This window comes from Drosophila bipectinata, chromosome XL (assembly GCF_030179905.1).
Source record: "Drosophila bipectinata strain 14024-0381.07 chromosome XL, DbipHiC1v2, whole genome shotgun sequence".
Classification (NCBI taxonomy): Eukaryota; Metazoa; Arthropoda; class Insecta; order Diptera; family Drosophilidae; genus Drosophila; species Drosophila bipectinata.
The window spans coordinates 6233454-6252373 of record NC_091734.1 but is presented as its reverse complement, the minus strand read 5'-3'; the positions used below and the strand labels follow the sequence as shown (position 1 = coordinate 6252373).

Sequence of the window (18920 nt, the reverse complement as noted above, 5' to 3'; positions counted from 1 at the left end):
ATTATTTGTTAGTTTATTGTTGTTGCTATACATAGACACCCACACTGGGGTGTATATAGAGAGAGGGATATATACAATGGGCTATGATCGTTGTCGTTTGAATTTGTCGTGCGTTGAATTCAAGCGCCAAGTGAAAGTTGTTCAAATGTTTTATTATGATTATTGTTGTTGTTGTTAGTAGTATTGTTGTACTTGTTATTGTTGCTATTACACATTTTTTTGTTGTCTCTCAAAGGCCCTGTCTATATAGATATATATATATTGAATAACTTAATAATGAAGCCCATCATGAGGCACACAGAGTCATATAATTTGTTTTTAAACATTAAGTTAACAAAAATCCCTAAACTAAAAGTAATTTTCTATTATTACTTGTGTAACCCTCCTTTCCCCCCTCTTTCATTTTTCTGCCACGGCCATGGTCACTTTATAATTTTAAGGTTTTAGTACTTTTTTTTTCGATTTATTTTTTTTTTTTTGACTTTTTTTGTTTGCCTGTCTCGCATTTTAAAAAATGTAATTGTTAAAATGCAAACCGAAACAACAACAACAAAATGAAATAAAACTTAAAAAGCAATGAGTACTATTTTTTTTTTGTATTTTTTTGCACTTTTTTTCTCACTTTCTCCTTTTGTGCACGCTTTTGACATTTTAATTGCTTTTTGGCCATTATAAGCCATGGCCAACAGAAAAAGGGTGTGCACCGAGGGCGGGAGGGGGACAAAAGCTCCTGGCTGTAGCCCCTCTCATCCCTAAACTAAACCTTAAATCTTCAAAAACCAATTGAATATCACAATAATTTTTGAGTTTTTCTTTTTTTTTCGACTCGTTTCACCTCCAAAAACAAAGTTCATTGACTTAAAAAAAAAAATTAAAACTAATTTTTGATAGGGGGCTTCGAGGGAGGGGATTTGACACTTGGGTTTGGCTCTGACTCTGAGACTTGGATTTTTTGTTATTGGTGGTAAGCCAGTCAAAATTATGTAACATTTACCCACTAAAGCCGAAAGCAGCAGGAAACCTAGAAAAATCAAGTCAGTATATGCCAAAAAAATTTGCAAAAATAATAGAAAATTTATAATAAATAAAGTTTAAAGTTTTTGAAAGGTTTTTAGAATAAAGGTTTCTAGAAAAATATTTAGAAAAAGAGAATAATCTAGATGTGACACTTTTTTGATAAAAAATATTTACTTTTCTATAAATATTTAAGCTAAATATTAAAAATATTCTATACTTATATTATTTTTAGTTTAATTATCTATTTTCCCTAATTTTCTTCTATTTTTTCTTCCACTGCAAGTCTGCAAATCTCAACAACTCCACTCTGTTACAACGATTTCCCAATGTCCAACGTTAAGGCAACAGGCACCAACACTCCTCGCCTCCTCGCCTACCCCCCCTTGCCACACATTGTTGGCCATCATTCGCTTCCTTGTATGACATAACAATCGCCTAACCCAAGCCAGCTGGTGGGCAGCAGAAAAATACAAAAAAAAAATAAAAACTAACCCAGGGGGGGTTATAAAGAAGAGTGGGAGAAGGAGCCAAAGAAGGAGAAACGGAGGCGATCTTTACCTCCACGAATAGAGCGAGGTGTAACCATCAACCCACCACCAGCAGCAGCACCACCACCACCCCACTACTTCTCCACCCACCGAAAAAAAGTGCTTGTGCCACATTCCAGTTTTTGCCAACATTTTCTGGCTGGAAAATCCCGTTTTTCCCATTCACTGATTCGATCAGGCGGCGTAATGAAAATGAAAAGCCAAACCAGAAGAGTAAAGGAAAGACAAAGGAAACCGAAAGGGGAGATACTCTACAAAAAAGCGATAAATATCGATAGTTAATCGGTAAAGGAAATTAGAAACTATATTATTTAAGAAAACAAAATAAAGGTAAGTTACCGTTTATAAAAATGTATTTTTAAAATGAGAAAATCTATCGCTATAATCGATAACTTATCGACTGAAATTTTAATACTTATAGTCCGGATATATCCCCAATACTTTCGATTAAAATTTTTAAAAATTCTTTTCTTAAAACGTACTTTTTAAAGCCTTAATCTATCGATAAAATCGATAACTTATCATCTTCAAATTTCATAGTTTATTCCACAAAAGTATACCTAAAATAATAAACTGCCACATTGTAGACATTTTCCACACGATCTCTAAACAATATCTTATATAAACAAAAAAATATTCATTGGAAAATTCATGGCAAACCATGACCAAGTCAACAATCGATCGAGTGAGCTTCGCTTGCTATATAAACAAAAAAAAAAAATAGAAATAGAGAAAAAAGAAAAAAAAAAGAGTATAATGTGAAAATGAAAACTAACAATGCCAACAACTGCAATTGCTGCAACAGCAACAGCAAGCGGCAAATAGCACCAACAATGGCAACAACTGCAAAAGTTGCTGCCACCAAAGTCATCGGCAATACAGCAACAACAACAGCAAACGGCAAATTGCAAGTTTTACTTTCGTTTTTCCTCACGTAACAGCAGCAAAAGGAAAATGGTGTTAGCAGGCAATGTTACCGTTACAAGCCAGCCAGAGAGAGAGATAGAGACAGATAGAGACGGGAGGCTATGCAAGTTGCAAGTTGCAACTGTTGCATGGCGATCGCAATTCAAAAAAAAAAAAAGCAGGAAGCAATGCGATCAGTTTTCCCGCTCGCTTTTCCTCACTTTCCAGCTTTCCGTGCCGCAATGAAAAGCGTTTTGCGATAAAGCGGAAGAAAGACGCTGGGAAATCGTAGACACACAGAGACACACTAAGAGTCTTATCCCAAAGTGGTATCCGATCCGTAAATTGATGCCAATGAATCAAACTTACTCTGAGATCTCATTTCCTGGCATTTCCTCAATCGTGCTGAGCTCATTACGATACGATACGATTTTTTTTTGATCGATTTCGATTAGTTTTAAGCTAAATACTTAAGTTTTTTAGGGATAATTAGAGTATCTATGGTTTTTGTTTATAAAATAGAGAATTTTTGATATTCAGAAAGTGGTTTGTTTTAATAGGTTCTAGAAAGTAAAGTTTTGTAGATAAGTTTCACTAGAAATTATCGAAAATATCGATAGTTAACATACAAAAAATATGGTTTTATGCATTAAGAAGCTTTAGTAGCCATATAATATAAATAGGGATAAATATAAAAAGGTTTTTATATAATTTTTAATAACATATCCTTCAATAAAAATTATTTTACAGAAAATTATAGAAAAAATCGATCAAAACTATATAAAAAGGGTCTCAAAATTGTGGTTAGAAGTGAATTAAAAAACGACTTCTTTTATTCTAATACTTTTTTCTTAAAAAATCTTCAATAAAAACTATAAATATAAAAATATATCATTTTTAAGAGAAGAAAAATCCAAAAACATCAAAAAAATCTATATAAAATCGATAGAATTCTTTCCTAATAATCAAAACCCATAAAAAACCACCACAAAATACCCCTTTTATAAGACCCCTTATAAAATATTAAAAACCTCTTAAAAAAAATATTAAAAACCCCTAATTAATAACCAATCAAACTTCTCCTGAAAAATCTACGCAAATTTCCAGAAAAATCCAATTTAACTTCAATTAACACTTGGCTTATATGTCCCATATTGGTTAGAAGATTTCTTAGCCTTAAAAAAAATTTAATTTGGCCAACTGAAATCGGCTTTTAGCCAACTCCTTCCTCTACCCTCCCCCTCTGTTCAGTTCGAACTTCAAGCAAAATCCAACAGAGGTCTAGGGCTTCCTAAATCCCCACAAATCACCCCAAAAAAGAGAAAAAAAAAAAGCCAAACACCCACTGCTTGTGGTAACCATTTTCAGCCGCCCACTCGTTTTGCTGGCAGCTGGAAGAGTCAAGACGTAATCACCTTGTGAGCCAAGTTTGGCCGACGTGGCCAAGAGTCGGCGATCGGCAAGACCAAAAAGTTAAGACAACGAGCATCCATTACCGGGGAAGAAAATGCGAAAAACCCGTTTCCAGAAAGCAAGGCAAAACAAAAATTAAGTCACCGGCAAAACTGCAATTGCAACTGCAACTGCAACCGCAATTGCATGAACGGGGGGGAGGTAGAGATGTGGGGGGGATACCTATTACTTCATCGCCAACGAGAGAGAAAGTGCCAGGAAAAACGTTTGCAAAAAAAAAAAATGAGAAAAAAAAATGGAATAAAATGCAAGCCGACGATCGGCAAGACGGCGTGTCATGGCTGTGCCATCCCCTCACCACCCGCTCCTGTTAGACTCCACCATGGGCAACAACAATTTCCCCATTTCCCATTGCGGCTAGCATTTGTTGCAACTTCAGCCATGATTATGTGGCATTAACTTTTGGGTTACGCAACCAGCCCATGCAGCAATGCATGCAGTCGGCAAATGGAAATTGCAAATCATATGATGCACTTCCCCCCTCCCTCACCCCTTCTTCTCACCAGTGCCGGTTGCCTCTCAACCTCCTACCTCCCTCCCTCCCTCCTCTGACCGTGCCCCACCTTACCGCAAAATTTGTTGCGCAAATGGAGTCAGGCAAGAAAACTAGCTGTGGAAAAACAAGGAAAACAACATCGACGACAAGCTCGTAACGGGGCCTACCCACAAGGGGCAGGGGCAGGGTGAGGGGGAGGAAAACTGGTGGCACAAATGGAGGGGCATTGGGTGACGGCGATCGTCGTCGTTGAACGTGAAAAGCGGAAAAGTTTTGCCAGCCAAATCTTGTGGCACATAAAAAATGCAACGTGAAAGGAAAATGATATGCAAAAAAAAATTATAAAAAATAAGGAGTGGGGGTTAAACCAGACAGATCTAAGGGGGGGTGTGTGGGTGGTTGTGGGTGGCGGAGGATGAGGTTACCCAAGAAATGCGATATGTGGGCGATCGGAAATTAAGAGAATCTTCAATAGTTTCCGCCTTATAGGGAAATCTTGTCAAGGAAATACTTTTCAAATAGGATTTTAGATAAAATAATACTTAAGTACAACTTTTTAATCTAACTACTACTTATTTTTAGTACAAAAAGGTTTTTCTTAAAAAAAAATATCACTCATACGCGATGTTGAACCTTGACCATAAATATCACTCATACGCAGTGTGGTACCTCGAGCATTCTTCATATTTCTTTAAAAAAATATTAAATTTCCTTTAATTTTCAAATTAAATTTTAATCAAAGACCATAAATTAACCAGAAGTTTCTACAAAAGTTGTTTACTTTTGGAAGGCAACGTGTCGTATGAGTAATATTGCATAACAGAAGGCAAATAAATGAGAAAATTCTTCTGGAGAATTATGAACTTCTGGTACATATTTTCATGATGTCCTTTGACCAGATGGAAATGCACTCACCTGTTTTGTATGATCCTGCTGAACTTTGTCCTTCCTCCGCCTGGCATGTCTGCAATGAGAACGAAAGAGACAGTCAGCTGGTTGTTTTTGTTTTTTTTGTTTTTTTTTTTGGAAATGCATGTTTACGTGCCTTACAGTTAATTCCCCTAGTTTCTATCCCTCCCACTCTCGTCTAGAATTGCATTTCACTCTTGATTTCGTTTTTCGTTTTCGTGCAGGAAGAAGCAGCTCTCCCAAAATGGGGGAGCTGCAGCTGCAAGCACGAGAGAGAGAGAGAACGTGAGCTATTGAGCTTTTTTGGTGGAGCCATAAAGCTTACGCTCTCCCACATCTCTCATCTAATGCAAGCCAGCTGTTTACGTTGCTCGTTCCCTATCTCTTTCTCCCTCTGCAATATGCAGCGCTGCTGACGTCGCTCGGTTATTCAATAGAGCATGTATATGTATTCTCTCCAAGCTGTATGTGTGTGTGTGTGTTTTTGTGCACTATCTGCCGCCATCGCAACAATAACAAAAACAACATGGCATAGTATATGCTGTGTGCTTTTGCCATGGTATTGTACGTTGCCTATTGCCACTGCAACGGCTAAAACGACCTCCTACAGGTCTTTGACCCACTGCAGTTCTCTCTCACCCTCGCCCTCTCTCCCTCTCTCTCTCTCTGTCTATCTCTCTCGATGGCTTTTCTCCCTCATGCCGCCCCCTAATACTGCCACTGCCGTCACTCTTTTCATTTGCACGTTGTTATTATTTTCCTCAGATATTGTTTTTTTTTTTTCTGTTGCCTGCTGCTGTGCTTTTGGCTTCTATTACAGCTCTCCGGGTGCTTTTTTTTTTTTTGTTTTTTTTTTTAGTTGCCAGTACCTATTTGTGTTTGTTTTTTCTTTTCTTCTCGTTTGGTTTCTTCTCCTTTATGTTGTCCACCTCCACCCCGTCTCCTGGCTCCTGTTCTTTCACCTACAGCCACTTGCATTTTCTATTGATGTATTTTTCTTTTTTCGTTTTTTTTTTGTGGGTGGATGGGTGTATGTGTGTGTGTCTTTGGAGAGTTCATAAAAAATTCCTTGGGCTTACCATGTGTGGAATATGGTTATAGTTATGAGTTTTATTATTTTGTTCTTCTTTTTTTTGGCCATCTGTTTGATCCTCTGGCTTCCTTATGGCTTAATGGTTCTTTGGGATATACAATTTTTGGAGTATAGTTTTTTTGGGTGGTCTTATTTCCGGGTTTTAATGGTTTTCTTTTCATTTTAGACATATTTTGTGAAATATTTTTGGTTCTAATAAAATAACTGATATTAAACCAAAAGCCTACTATATTTTTTCTAACAGTACACTTTTCCAAATCCTTGTAGTTTCAGGATCTGGGTTAGTTTACCGTTCTATCTGACTTCTTCCGTCTTCTGACGGCTTCTGCATTGTCTCCTCTTTCCATTCAACTTTTGTTGGTCTTTCTTTTTTTTTTTTTAGTTTTCTAAATTAGCCCGTGTAACTCCCTTTTTTCTGCCCCTCCAACCCCCCTATCCATTCCCCTTGGCTTTTTGGCATAAAACAGAGCCACATTCTTCCTGCTTTCCTGTTTGTTTGTATGTTTCTTTTTATGTTTTTTTTTTGTTCGTTTCTTTGTTTGTTTGTTTGTTTGTAACCTGCTGTGAGTTGAATTGAGCCAAATGGCCAAAAAGGTGGTGGTGGGGCATGGGTGTGGGTGTGGGTGTCAGGTGGCATACAGAGCACGTTGACTTGTCTCGGTAAATGAAGGAAAAAAAAAAAAAAAAAAACTGGCGCAGCCTTTGACCATGTAACTACTTCAAAATGCTGATATGACACACACACACACACACACACTAACACTTAAGCAAAATGGGGAAGAGGGAGCTAGAAGTAGAAAATAGAGATAGAGAGACAAATCACCGCATTGCTCTATAAACTTTTAACCCAATTCTTGATGCCTTATTTACACAAGACGGCGATGACTTTATTTTCATGCCTCTCTTTCTTCTCTTCTCTTTCTTGTGGCTACTTCAATGCCTGCCCTCTTCCTTTTTCCTCATGCTCTCTCTTGGGTCCCCCTCTACAGTGGGGTTGAAAATAGTTTTTGGCGCTTGTTATTTATGTGGCTCGATGCAGTTCGAAGTGCTTTTCTTTTCTCCATTAATTTTGTATTTTTAAACTGCAGGCCATCACCCTCCCCTCTCTCTCTCCACCCACAAAAACAGACCACCATAAACAAGAAGAAGAAGAAGAAAATAATATGATTAAGAAGTAGAAGACGACCTCCCAGAACACAACAGACCTCAGAATTTATGGCCGAACCAATTATATAAAAACAGAAGAAAAAAAAAAAAAGCTTTAAAACAAGAAAATGAAGTGAAAAGCCATTGGGAAATTGTACATAAGCTCCTTGACAGCTTACAAAGTAGAGTACAGTTGGGTGGTACGGGTGGCAGCTCTATAAATAATGTGACCAGGCTACTATTTGAGTACTCCAATGCAACATTGTTTTCAAATGGAAAACCTTTAATGCTATTATCTAAGTAATATTTACATTTAAGCTTAGTACTCACGCCATTGCACTTCATTTTTCTTTTTATCTTGTCCTGTTTTTTACTCTCTCTTTCTATACATATTCTCCTTCTAACAATGGACTTCTTATCAATCTTATCAGTGGCTTTATAATTGTGGACATTGTAATAAAAAATCAAAAGAAACTTTATTAGATACCCTAAAAAATAAGATATATTTTAATCCTTAAATATAACATTTAAATAATACTATTTAAACTTTAAAGGAATTTCCAGTGTTTTTAAAAATAAAAAACCCCTTCTAGGGTATAATCAAGTCCCATCATTATATATTTATGTTATGATTAGGGGGTTTGGGGGAACTACTTGTTTACAAGTATTGGTTATATGTGTGTGTGTGTGTCTGGGGCCTGCATTGCATTGCATTGCCCTCTGTCTGCAACTGCAACAACAACAACAACAACAACAGCTAGAGAAACAGAAACAGCAGCAACTGCAACTGTCGAGTGCCGACTACTGCCCTACATTCAAGGCAACGACTCTGAGATAAGAGACTCTGAGAGAGCACACACGCACATACATGTCCAGGGGGGTGGGTGGTTGGTTGGTGGCAACGCAACTGCCACTGCCATTCAGCTGGCAGACACTTCTATGGGGCATCCAAATGTTGGGGGCACAGGAAAAAAAAAAACACACACACACACACTCACACAATCAACACAAAATTGTGCTTTCAAGTTCCAGACTCTGTTTCCTCCATATGTATGTATGTGTGTGTGTGTGTGTGTTGTGTGGGTGTATTTGTGTAGACATTCTAAGCGGTCATAGTCCCAGTAAACTTTCGCTGGCCATATATTCTAAAAGGGAAGCAGTGGGGGGGTGGGGAGGGAATTGATGAAGTAAGGGGTTGGGGGGCATGGGGAATGGGTGAAAAGGGGGGTAAAGTAAGGGGTTGGGACACGAGTGAAGTAGGTGATGTAAGGAGTTTTTGGGGGGCAGAGGCATAAGTGGTGCAACATGATGTAGCATACATGGCAAAGAACCTAGTACATATGCGAAAGGGTAACCAAAAGGCCCACAATAAGAAGAGTGGGGAGGGGAGGGGAGGTGGAAGAGGAGGCTACAGGGGTCTGGAGGAGGAAACAGAAACCGAACAAATTGCAACAAATGTAAAATTGTGCAGACACCACAGGCTACAAGCTCCATAAACTACATGTGGGTGGCAACTCTATAAAAACAGAGGGGTGCCAAGAAAATTAATAGAAGCCAAGAAGCTTTTTTTTTCTATAAATATTTTATATAAGAAAACTCATAAATAATAAAATTTAAGAAAAAAAAAACACCTGTTTGTTTCCAAAATTAATTGAAAAACTTTCCATGCTGTGATCTTGACTTGCCCATTTCTTTTTCTTCCCATACATATCTCTTTCTTCCGCTATTTTTTTTCTTTTTTTTTTTGGTGACGCATTAAATTTCACCTAAACTTGAATTGAAAATTTTCATGATCAACCGCCATGATGAGTTTGAAAAAAAAAAAAAAAAAAAAAAAAAAACCAGAGAGAAGACTCATCAGTTTAGTAATCAAGTCGAAGCATCTGTTAAAGCTGTATTTCCAAGGAGGGCCCCAATAAATGCCTATGGGAAACAATAACACACACTCACCAAAACCAACACACACGCACTTGGCAACTCTTTTTTTTTTTTTTGGAGTAAAAGTGAACGGGCAAGTTCAAGTTTATTTTCTGGAGAAACAACAACGCACTAAAAATTAAGCCAAAAAAAAAAAAAATATAAATAAAGGGCGTCAGAATGACAGCGAGAGAAAAAAAAGAGGAAAATGTCAGAAAGAGAAAGGGAAAGAAAGCGCTAGAGGGTGACAGAAACAGAGAATCGGAGAAATGTAGATAAGGATGGAGGAAGTGAAGAAATATTGTAAGGAGAGGGTGGTGGGGAAGCATGCAGCAGCCTCAAGGTGTGGCAAGTCATGTTCACCAAAAATACAAAACCAACACACACACACACACACGTGTGTCGCTGTGTATGAGCTTGGGCTTGACCCCCGAAAAAAACAAAAAAAAAACGAGACGAGACGATGCCAAAGATGTTTGAACTGTAACTGTAACCGGTTTGTGTCGAGGTGGCTGGGTGGTGCCAAAGGTGGGGGCGGGGAGAGAGCTCCCACCAAAACAGATGTCAAGAAAGAAAAGGGGAAAGGGGGGAGATAACCAAAAAAGACAGGCCATCATAAAAAGAGATCCATTTGAACTAAAAGTCTAAAATTTAGATACTCTATGTTAAAAAAAATAAAATAAAATATTACTTCATAATATCCTTATTTACTTTTAAAATAACTGTTATAAAATATATAAAGGTATACTCTCTTGACAACCCTAAAAAAGAGTATTTAAAGCTTGGCTTGACCCTCTCCCTCTACCTTTCACTAAGCCTCTCTTCTCCCTTCACCTCTGCTTCCTGTTAAGCTCTGCAGCTCTGTCTCTTTCCCTTGACATTTTGGTTGTCTACCAGTTTTTGGTTAGCTGGTTTTTTGGTCTTCTTCTTGTTGTTTTTGTTGTTGTTGCAAAAAAAGGGCGACCAGTTGGGCCATTAAACGTTCGTTGACACCAAGTCACCAACTGGTGGACACCAAAAAAATTGGTCAGAGAAGATCTTAACCAAAAAATCATATTTATTTGGAAGCAATCGCAAAGCAATGAACGGGACTTCCCATAAACTCTCTTTACCAAGAAATACCGTTATAAATTGGTTTAATTATAAAAACTTAAAATAATTGTCATAAAATATGAAATGTAATGCGGGGGATGGATGTTTTTTTTTCATGAATTTTTATTGCAGATCGTCAAGTACAGTACAACCCCACAAACAAAAACAAAAGCACTTTTTGAATTGCCTGTCTGGGGGCTTACCGCCGCGTACATAATTGATGTGAAAGTGAAATTTTTTCGGTGTTTTTTTTTTCTTTTTTTGTTTACTTTTTTTTTGCTCTTTATTATAAATATGTATGTATTTTTTTTCCGGCTAGGGCAGGGGTCAAAAAAGCGGACTGTGACGGTCATTACGAGTTGACCATAACCTTAAGACTCGGTTTTTGGTGGCAGGAGGAGAAAGGGAGGAGAGAGCAAAGGTGGAGCCATGAGAAAGGGACAGAAACAGAGTGCCAGTGAAATGATCACAGCTGTTTTTAAGCCGATCAACGGTAAAGAAGAGGAAGAACACGTGCTTGGTAGGAAGCTGAACCGAAAAACAAAAAAAAAAGCAAAAGCCAAGCGGCGACAGAACTCCAGCAGAACGTTAACGCTGGCAGAGGCAGAGGCAGTGGCAGCGCCAGAAGCAGAAGCAGCAACGAAGTTAGCGGCAGCGACGACGGCGTCAACGCAACGGGTTCAATGGCTGACCCAATTTCTGGCACAAGAGCGAGAGCGAGAAAGAGCCAAGTCACCGGCGACGAGGGGAAAAGAAGATGGCGGCGGTGTAGAAAGAGGAAGAGGAAGAGAAGCCAAGTGGAGTCATCAAAGCGAACGGGAATCGTGTGTGTGTGTGTGTGTGTTAGTGTGTGTGTGTTGTGAAAGCCATCAGAAAAAGACGGAAATAGTCATTAAGTGACGGCCGAGCGAAAGAGAGGGAGGAAGCAACTAAGCAGAACGCAGCATAATGCAAGTTCACTGAGTGATCGCTCTCCGAAGCTCTTTCTCTTTCTGGCTTTCATTGCTTCTAATACAGTGTGTTACTTTTGTTGTTGTTGCTGTTGTGCTTTTGTTCATTGGCATTCCATGTTGCTTTCATCGTTGCTGTTGTTGTTGTGCGATTTGTTCATGCACAAAGAGTTCGTTGTTACTTTTATGTAATTTCTTTTCATTTCATTTCATTTTAGCGGTTTTTTTCCCTGTCTTTCTTTCCCTGGTACTTGCCCTTTTTTTATTCAATTCACTTTCTTTGCCAGCAAAAAAAAACTAACCAAGGGAGATGGCTAATATAAGAAAATAAAAAAAGAAGAGTTTCTAAAAGTTCTTTGTCACCAAACATGAATATTACGTATACGCAGTGTAGAAACATATCAAATAACCTTAAAGATCATCATACTATTATTTAAGCCTATAATAACAAATAATAATAATAGCCTTAGAAAAGTTCAGATCTGATCATAAAAGCTTCTAAAAACACCCAAGCATTTGTGCAACCCAGAGATTACGTGAAAGTTTATTGAACTTTCGATTTCGCTCACAGAATGCATAAATTTTTTACAGACAAGCATGCATGTTCATGTACGTATACGTATGTATGTATGTGTCTAACTATGTATGCTCACTAAGTCGCTCGGTCAACAAGTCAATGGCGCCCGAATCAAAACCAAAAAAAAAACCGAAACTAAAAGCAAAAGAAATACCGATACTGCCGATCAGCTCACGAGTCGAACCGATTCCATTTGAATCGCCCCACGAATGCAGTTCGTGAGAAAATCCAACGCGCAACCAAAATAGCCGCAACAGAAATACAGGAAAATGTTCGTGTAATGGAGTGGTGGGAGCGGGGACGAACGGGGGGAGAAACAAGAGTTTTCAGATACAAGTGACACGAACTGAAGTTTTCCGGCAAATGTGAATTAAATTTGCATTTCCAAAAAGGGAATTAGATATGGGAGAGTAAGGATAGTTATTTGAAAACGATATTAATCGAATAGATATAGTATTCCAACATAAGGTCATTATCAGGCTTAAGCTAATAGAGTTTCTAACTCATATAGTTAATCGATAATTATCGATTGTTAACGATCACTAGAAACGAAACACGAACCTCTAACGAGCTTCCTAGGTTACTGCCATCGTTATTTCTTTTTTTTCGCACTCTGTTGGTAAGACTTCACATTGATTTTGGTTTCAACCACTTTCCATTGCATAAGTCAAAGTTTTTTGAGCCAAGTTAAAAAAGAAAAAAAAAGCAGGCAAAAAAAATAGGCAAGAGGAAAACGAGAGAGGGAACCATAGTGGTGTGTGTGGGAGTTGAAAGAAAATGGGGAGGGGGGACATTCAAGGAGTGTTGAATATGTCGGTCTGTCAAACACTTAAAATCCACTTCCCTACGGACCCTCGACTGTGTCCCACACTTCAAGTTGCTAGTGTTCACCCCCACCCATCCCCATATATCCTCCTAGCGTATCTTTTCGTCTTGCCTTTGCATTTGTTTTCCTTTGCAAAGCGTGAAATTTTTTCACTTCCTTGTTTGCATGCAACAAAATACTCAAATAGCAGAGGCAACACTTTGAGGCTCTCCCTGCTCCCCTTTCGGTCCGACCTCGACATGGCCCGGCCTTCCTGGTATGCTCCACAATCTGAGTGGGCGGTGGGTGGTGATAGAGCAGCAATGGCTGGGAGGGGGTGCTGTAACCACCGACTCGACGGCTACGCCTCCATGGAACGCTCTTCGCCAAGTCGCAGATTACAGGCAAAAAAAAACACCTTGGGTTATGTTAATAGGAATAGTATATCAGAAATTTTATATTTTTAAAAAAATATTCTCTAGAGATGTGCTAAAATCTATTATCTATAGCATATCGATATACAAGATAATTGAAAAGTCGATAGTATTGTCCTTAGTCCATCTCCAATAAAGAGGAGAATAAAAAGAGCAATGGGCACACTAAAACTTAAATGCAAATATTAAACAAATTAAATACTATTATTATTAAATAATAAGAATTAATCGTATGATGTACCTAATATTATAACCATAACTGTCTCTGGTTTGTGTCATTCGCGTCATTGCATGTTCACCAACGCATCGCCAATGTCTGTGCAGGAGTGCAACAAAACACACACACAGACACAACCACACCGCCAAACCACCAAGCCACCCCATACCCCCCCTCCATAAACCGACAAGCAGAGCGACTACTGTGCCACCGGCTCTTTCATCATGGCAATTGGCGTCACTGCCTCACTGACTGCGACTACCACGACGACAACGACAACGACGACGACGACGATGGCAGCGACAGCGACTGTGACTGAGACTGCAGCCGGCTGCAGTTTGCATCATCACCTTGTGCCGTTGTCAGGGCATTGGCACAGTTTTTGCACTCACACAGACACAGGCACATACCATGTATGTATTTATGTGTGTGTGTGTGCATTTGTTATTTTCCTTTTTTTTTTTCCTCACATTTCTGTTTCGTTTTGCTTCTATTTCTTGTTTTTTTTTTGGTTTTTTGTGGCTGCTGCTCTTGCACCTTATCGATAACTGGGCAATTGGTAACGGGATTTTACTTGTTTCGAAGCATAAAAGCAAAAGGAAAAAAGAAAAAACTTCAATGCAGGACACCTGTGACAGGTTAAAATTGCATTTATGAAGATTTTTACCTTCACAGTAGAACGTACATACATACACGTAATAGGATTTCGATGAGTACCTTCGATTCAATGAGTTTGTTGCTCAAGGACTTTTTACAGTTAGTTCTGAAATGCTACGTATACGTAATATGATTTTGACCAACATTTCTGGTATTTCGAAGTAATTGGGCTTTTGGGCGAAAGTTTTTTGCTTTTTTTTGGTTTTGAAAAATATTACGTATACGTAATATGATTTTTGAAAATATTAAGTATACGCAGTGTGGTATCCTAAAACTTTAAATTCTTAAAATGCGATTTAAAACTTCCGTTTTCTTCAATATATTAACATATTTATGTATTTTATTTTAGAAATTTATTTTTTTTTAAATATCAAGTATACGCCACCGTTATTTTTTTGGGGCAAGGACTTACTTAGTTGATCCTTCATTTTGTATATTTAACTTGAGCTATTGAACTTAATGGCTTAATAACCATCAACCTATCAAAACTGTGATTTTCTGGTCAAAAAATATCAAATGTAATTGATTCCATCAATCAAATAAATTGATCCAATCAATAATCGTAAGAAACCTGTGGGCCTCGAATCTCAATTGTTGGGAGGGATGGTATATTGTAATGATGATATGCAAATTATTATTTTTTTTATAAATTTTAGTTTTTTTTTTTGTTTAGTTACTTACCGCATTTACCAAGGCGGCGGAGGATGCAACAAATGGTGACGACAAAAAGGTGATGACGTCTGGGATGGTATTTAAATGGAAATGTCTGGAAAATAAATAAAAAGAATTATAATGAAAATATTTCAAACATTTCTATTTCTATTCTGCTAAGAATCTTACTTCTAAATAGTTTATAAATTTTAATATTTTAATCTTATAGACTACCTCTTTTATCTCCAAGATCCCCTTTAGAACAATAATAAAAAAAAAAGCTGTCTCATCCTGACCAACCCCAACAATATTTTGTTCCACCCCCTATATCTACAATCGGACATGTACCATATGCACACACACACACACACTCATACATTCACCCCCGCACACTCTTTTTACCGTTCGAAATCAATGTCTCTGTCTGTCTGCACCGAAAGAAGAATAAGCTTTTGAGGGTCGCGGTGAGGGACAAAGTTTAGCCGAGCCGTTAGGCCAGAAGAGTAAATGCACTCGCTGAACGGAGAATGAGTGCAAAAAAGCTCTCTCGTTGCAAAAAATGAAAAAAAATGAAGAGAACTTTGGCGCATCTGTGCAATTTTCAACCTCAAGTGAACCAAAACGAAGCGAAACGAAACGATACGAAAAGTTACGAATACGAAACACCAAGGGCGGTAGAAGAGGGGTAGCGGGATAGGAGGCAATGGCGAGACGAGGCGAAACTGAACCTGCCCCACAGTGCTGGGCCATTGGGATAGGTCCAAGTCCAGGCGTTGCATCTGTATTTGTACTACCATGTATCCATGTTTGTGTGTGTATGTGTGTGTGCGCTGCAAAGTTCTCGACTGGGACGTCTAAAAATAGTTAAATGCAGTGGCTCGATGTGTCGGTCACTTGCCCAAAATACTCCCATCCCATCTGGTAATCCCTTTTTGTCTCAAAATTTTTAATAAAAAATAAAAATAAAATTTTAAAATTAATATAAAGCAAATAATAAGAATATTTTAATCATGTTCTTTTCTTTTCTTGGTTTGGAACAATTTCTTCCAGTGTAGAGTTGCCTTTTCAGCTCATTTTCATCGCCCCACCTCGACCCGCCTCCTTGGGCTCCGCTGACTCTTTCACTTTTGTTTTACATTTTATTGCCTTGCTGGCAGATTTTTTTTCCTCTCGTTTTTTTTTTTTATTTTAGGCATTATATGTATATTTTTTTTTTTTTGTGTGCAGCTAGAATTGCATGCCTGCCACCCCCCCTTCCACGCCAATTCGTTTGCCCCTTTGAACAATTTTTGTTTTTCATGCAAAAAGGTTGAAGACCTTTCACCTACTTTTTTGTGTGTGCTTCTTCTACGTCTTCTTCTTCTTTTGGTGCTCAGCATTTTTTTGTAGTTTTTTTTTTATGTTTCGTTTTTGATTTGGTTTTCCCCCAGGGGGCGGAGAGAGGAGGAGCTATCCGAGAGCGGTGGAGAAAAGTTTGCATTTTAAATAATTCAGTGAGCGAGATGCAGGACTATTAACAGTCTGGGCATAAGAACGAGTAGGTGCAAGAAAGACGGGGTTATAGCTCTCATATTACGTATGTGAATAATCATTTGAGTCATAATGCAATTGTATATGTGTGTGTATGTGTGTGAGAGAGTATATTTAGAACACTTTGTTTTTTGCAGTTGCAGTTCGATTTCATGTTTTTTTTTTTGAAGAAAGGAGAGAGTAAAAGCATACTTTTAGAAAAATAATCATAAAAATAAAAGATTGAAGAGAAGTAGAAGAAATTATTTATTTTTCCTTATAATTTCCTATTAAATGTCATTGCCACACTGGCATTTTCTTTTTTTTTGGGCAGCTCCCCCATTTTTGCAACGGTTTTTATTGGATTTTCCGCCTGCCTGCCAGTCTAGACTTCTTTACCCCCACCACCCCCTTGCACGTCCTTTTTCGTCCCTTTCCCACCAAGCAGACACACACAAGTCGTGCTTTGCTTACTGGACTATCCCTCTCTCTTTCGCTCCTCACTTTGCATGTTTTGCTGCTTTCTTCTTTTGTTGTTTTTGTCCGTTTTGGCAATGCCAATCGCAAAAATGTAGTATTTAGGTCAATTATAAATATTAAGCGCAATTAGCAATGAAATTTTCAATTTCATTATCACAGACGCTGGCGTCGCTGTCGGCGTCGCATGTCGAAAAAATACAAAAACAAAATGGTGTCGATAAGAGAAGCTTGTGGGGACGGACCGATAAGAGCGGCAGCGGTGTGAGGGGAAAACAGGGGTTCTTCTGCAATGTCAAGACTGTTTTTATTCTGACCTTATTTTTAAGTTAAGAAATTAACAAATTTCTTTTAATTTTATAACAAAATAACGATTATATTTGAAGTTAAGTCTCCTTTTGTTTTGTTTTGCTTTCGTATTTGATTCTGTGGACTTGTAATTCCGTTATTTGTAAAGTCCTTGACAAATGCCAAACGATGACCACGCACACACACACACATGCATCTCTCTCTCTCTTTTACACACTCTCGTGCTTTCCCGCTTTAGTGCTGTTTGTCTTTGACTCGAAATGACCTTAAACTGGGTTAAAGCTCGCCAAAGTTACCTCAGACATGAGAAGGGTTAAGCGGGGGCTTGTAAATTGAACTTTCTGTGCAACAGAGCATTACCAACAAAAAGCCAGAAAGAGAGAGAGACAGAGAGAGAGAGAGAGAGCGGGTGGTATGAAGGGGAAAAGTGGGCGGAAGAGAGAAGCAGTTTGTTTGCCTAAATGCAACTCATGAATCATTCACACGCAACTATAACTATGCATGAATATGCAAAAGTGAACCGCTTTGAATGCAAAAGCACACACGCACACACACACACATACAAGTGCATTATGCACACACATGTATGTATGTACATATAAGGACTGCATTATAATATTCCCAACTTAAGGACTTTCTTGTAGTTACTTCCTTTTGGGAAGAAAAACAGGTACATGAGTAAACTTTCTAATGACAGGGTCTATAGTTATTAATAATCGCTTCAATGACAACTGTTTCTTTTCAGTAATAGATACATATATCCATTAAAATTTACTATTTAGAAACCAGAAACAGATCATCCTAATAAAAAGCTGGTCTATTAGACACCACTGCGTATGAGTAATAAAAACTATGTAGGTACTTCAAAGATATCGATTTTAAACTGGAAGCTCTATAAAAAGAGTTACAATGTACCCTTAAGATCTTTTAGGATCTCTTCTATCATTTTAGGGACAACAGTGCGTATGAGTACTAAATTTTAGATAAACATCTGTTTGAGGTTAAAAAAGGTAACTGTTAATAGCAGCTGGCAGCTCTTCTAATTGCCTTTCATGTAATTCATTTTCTATTTGCCAAGAGAAAGTAAAAACAAAAATGAAAAAAACAAAAAAAAACACAAACCTAACAAGCACACACACGCACTCAAAGACAGGGACAGAGACAGACAGTCAGTCATTCGCACATCAATACATTTTATTGCTCATCAAAAAAAGTTTGACGGGTTGGCTACGTTTTCTATTGTTTCCCTTCCCCCATATTTTTTTGTTATATACCCTTTCTAAAGGGTCTTTCTATTTTTATCCATTTCTAGTCTTAAGTTTCAATAGCCCCAATGCGAAGGGTATTCAAAATTCGTTTCTACTCTAACCTATAGCTTTCCTAGTGTAGGCGTCAAGTCTTCGGCGCAGAGAGAGATAGAGAGAGAGAGAGATGTGACTTTTAAGCCGAGCTTTAAAAATGAGACATAGAGCAGAACGCTCGGACACGAAAGGTGAATGACTTCAAGTTGCGCAGTCAGCTAATAGAGCTCACTCTCTCTCTCTCTGGCTCTCTCTTCCTCTCTCTAGAGCAAATGCAGGGCATTAGATCTGCCATTTTTGTTGCTATTGTATTGTTATGACTGCCTACAAAAAAAAAATTGAACTTTCAAAAGCAGAACCGCAGACAGAACTAGCAATAAAAACAACAACAGCTAGCTGAAAAGCTCTCAGTTGGATGCTCTCCACGAAAGCTTTT

At 38.1% G+C, this 18920-nt stretch overlaps 1 protein-coding gene across 1 annotated transcript in view; it reads right to left on the bottom strand.

Annotated features, from left to right (window-relative positions):
* Window positions 1–764: 764 nt before the first annotated feature.
* Window positions 765–18920, bottom strand: part of LOC138925824 (uncharacterized) — a 37412-nt gene continuing 19256 nt past the window's right edge. Inside the window, exons 4-7 of the mRNA XM_070277297.1 lie at window positions 14919–15003; window positions 5356–5404; window positions 879–1021; window positions 765–770 (exon numbers count right to left, since the gene is read on the bottom strand). Coding sequence (XP_070133398.1) covers window positions 765–770; window positions 879–1021; window positions 5356–5404; window positions 14919–15003 — 283 coding nt within the window. The remainder of the gene's footprint in view (window positions 771–878; window positions 1022–5355; window positions 5405–14918; window positions 15004–18920) is intronic.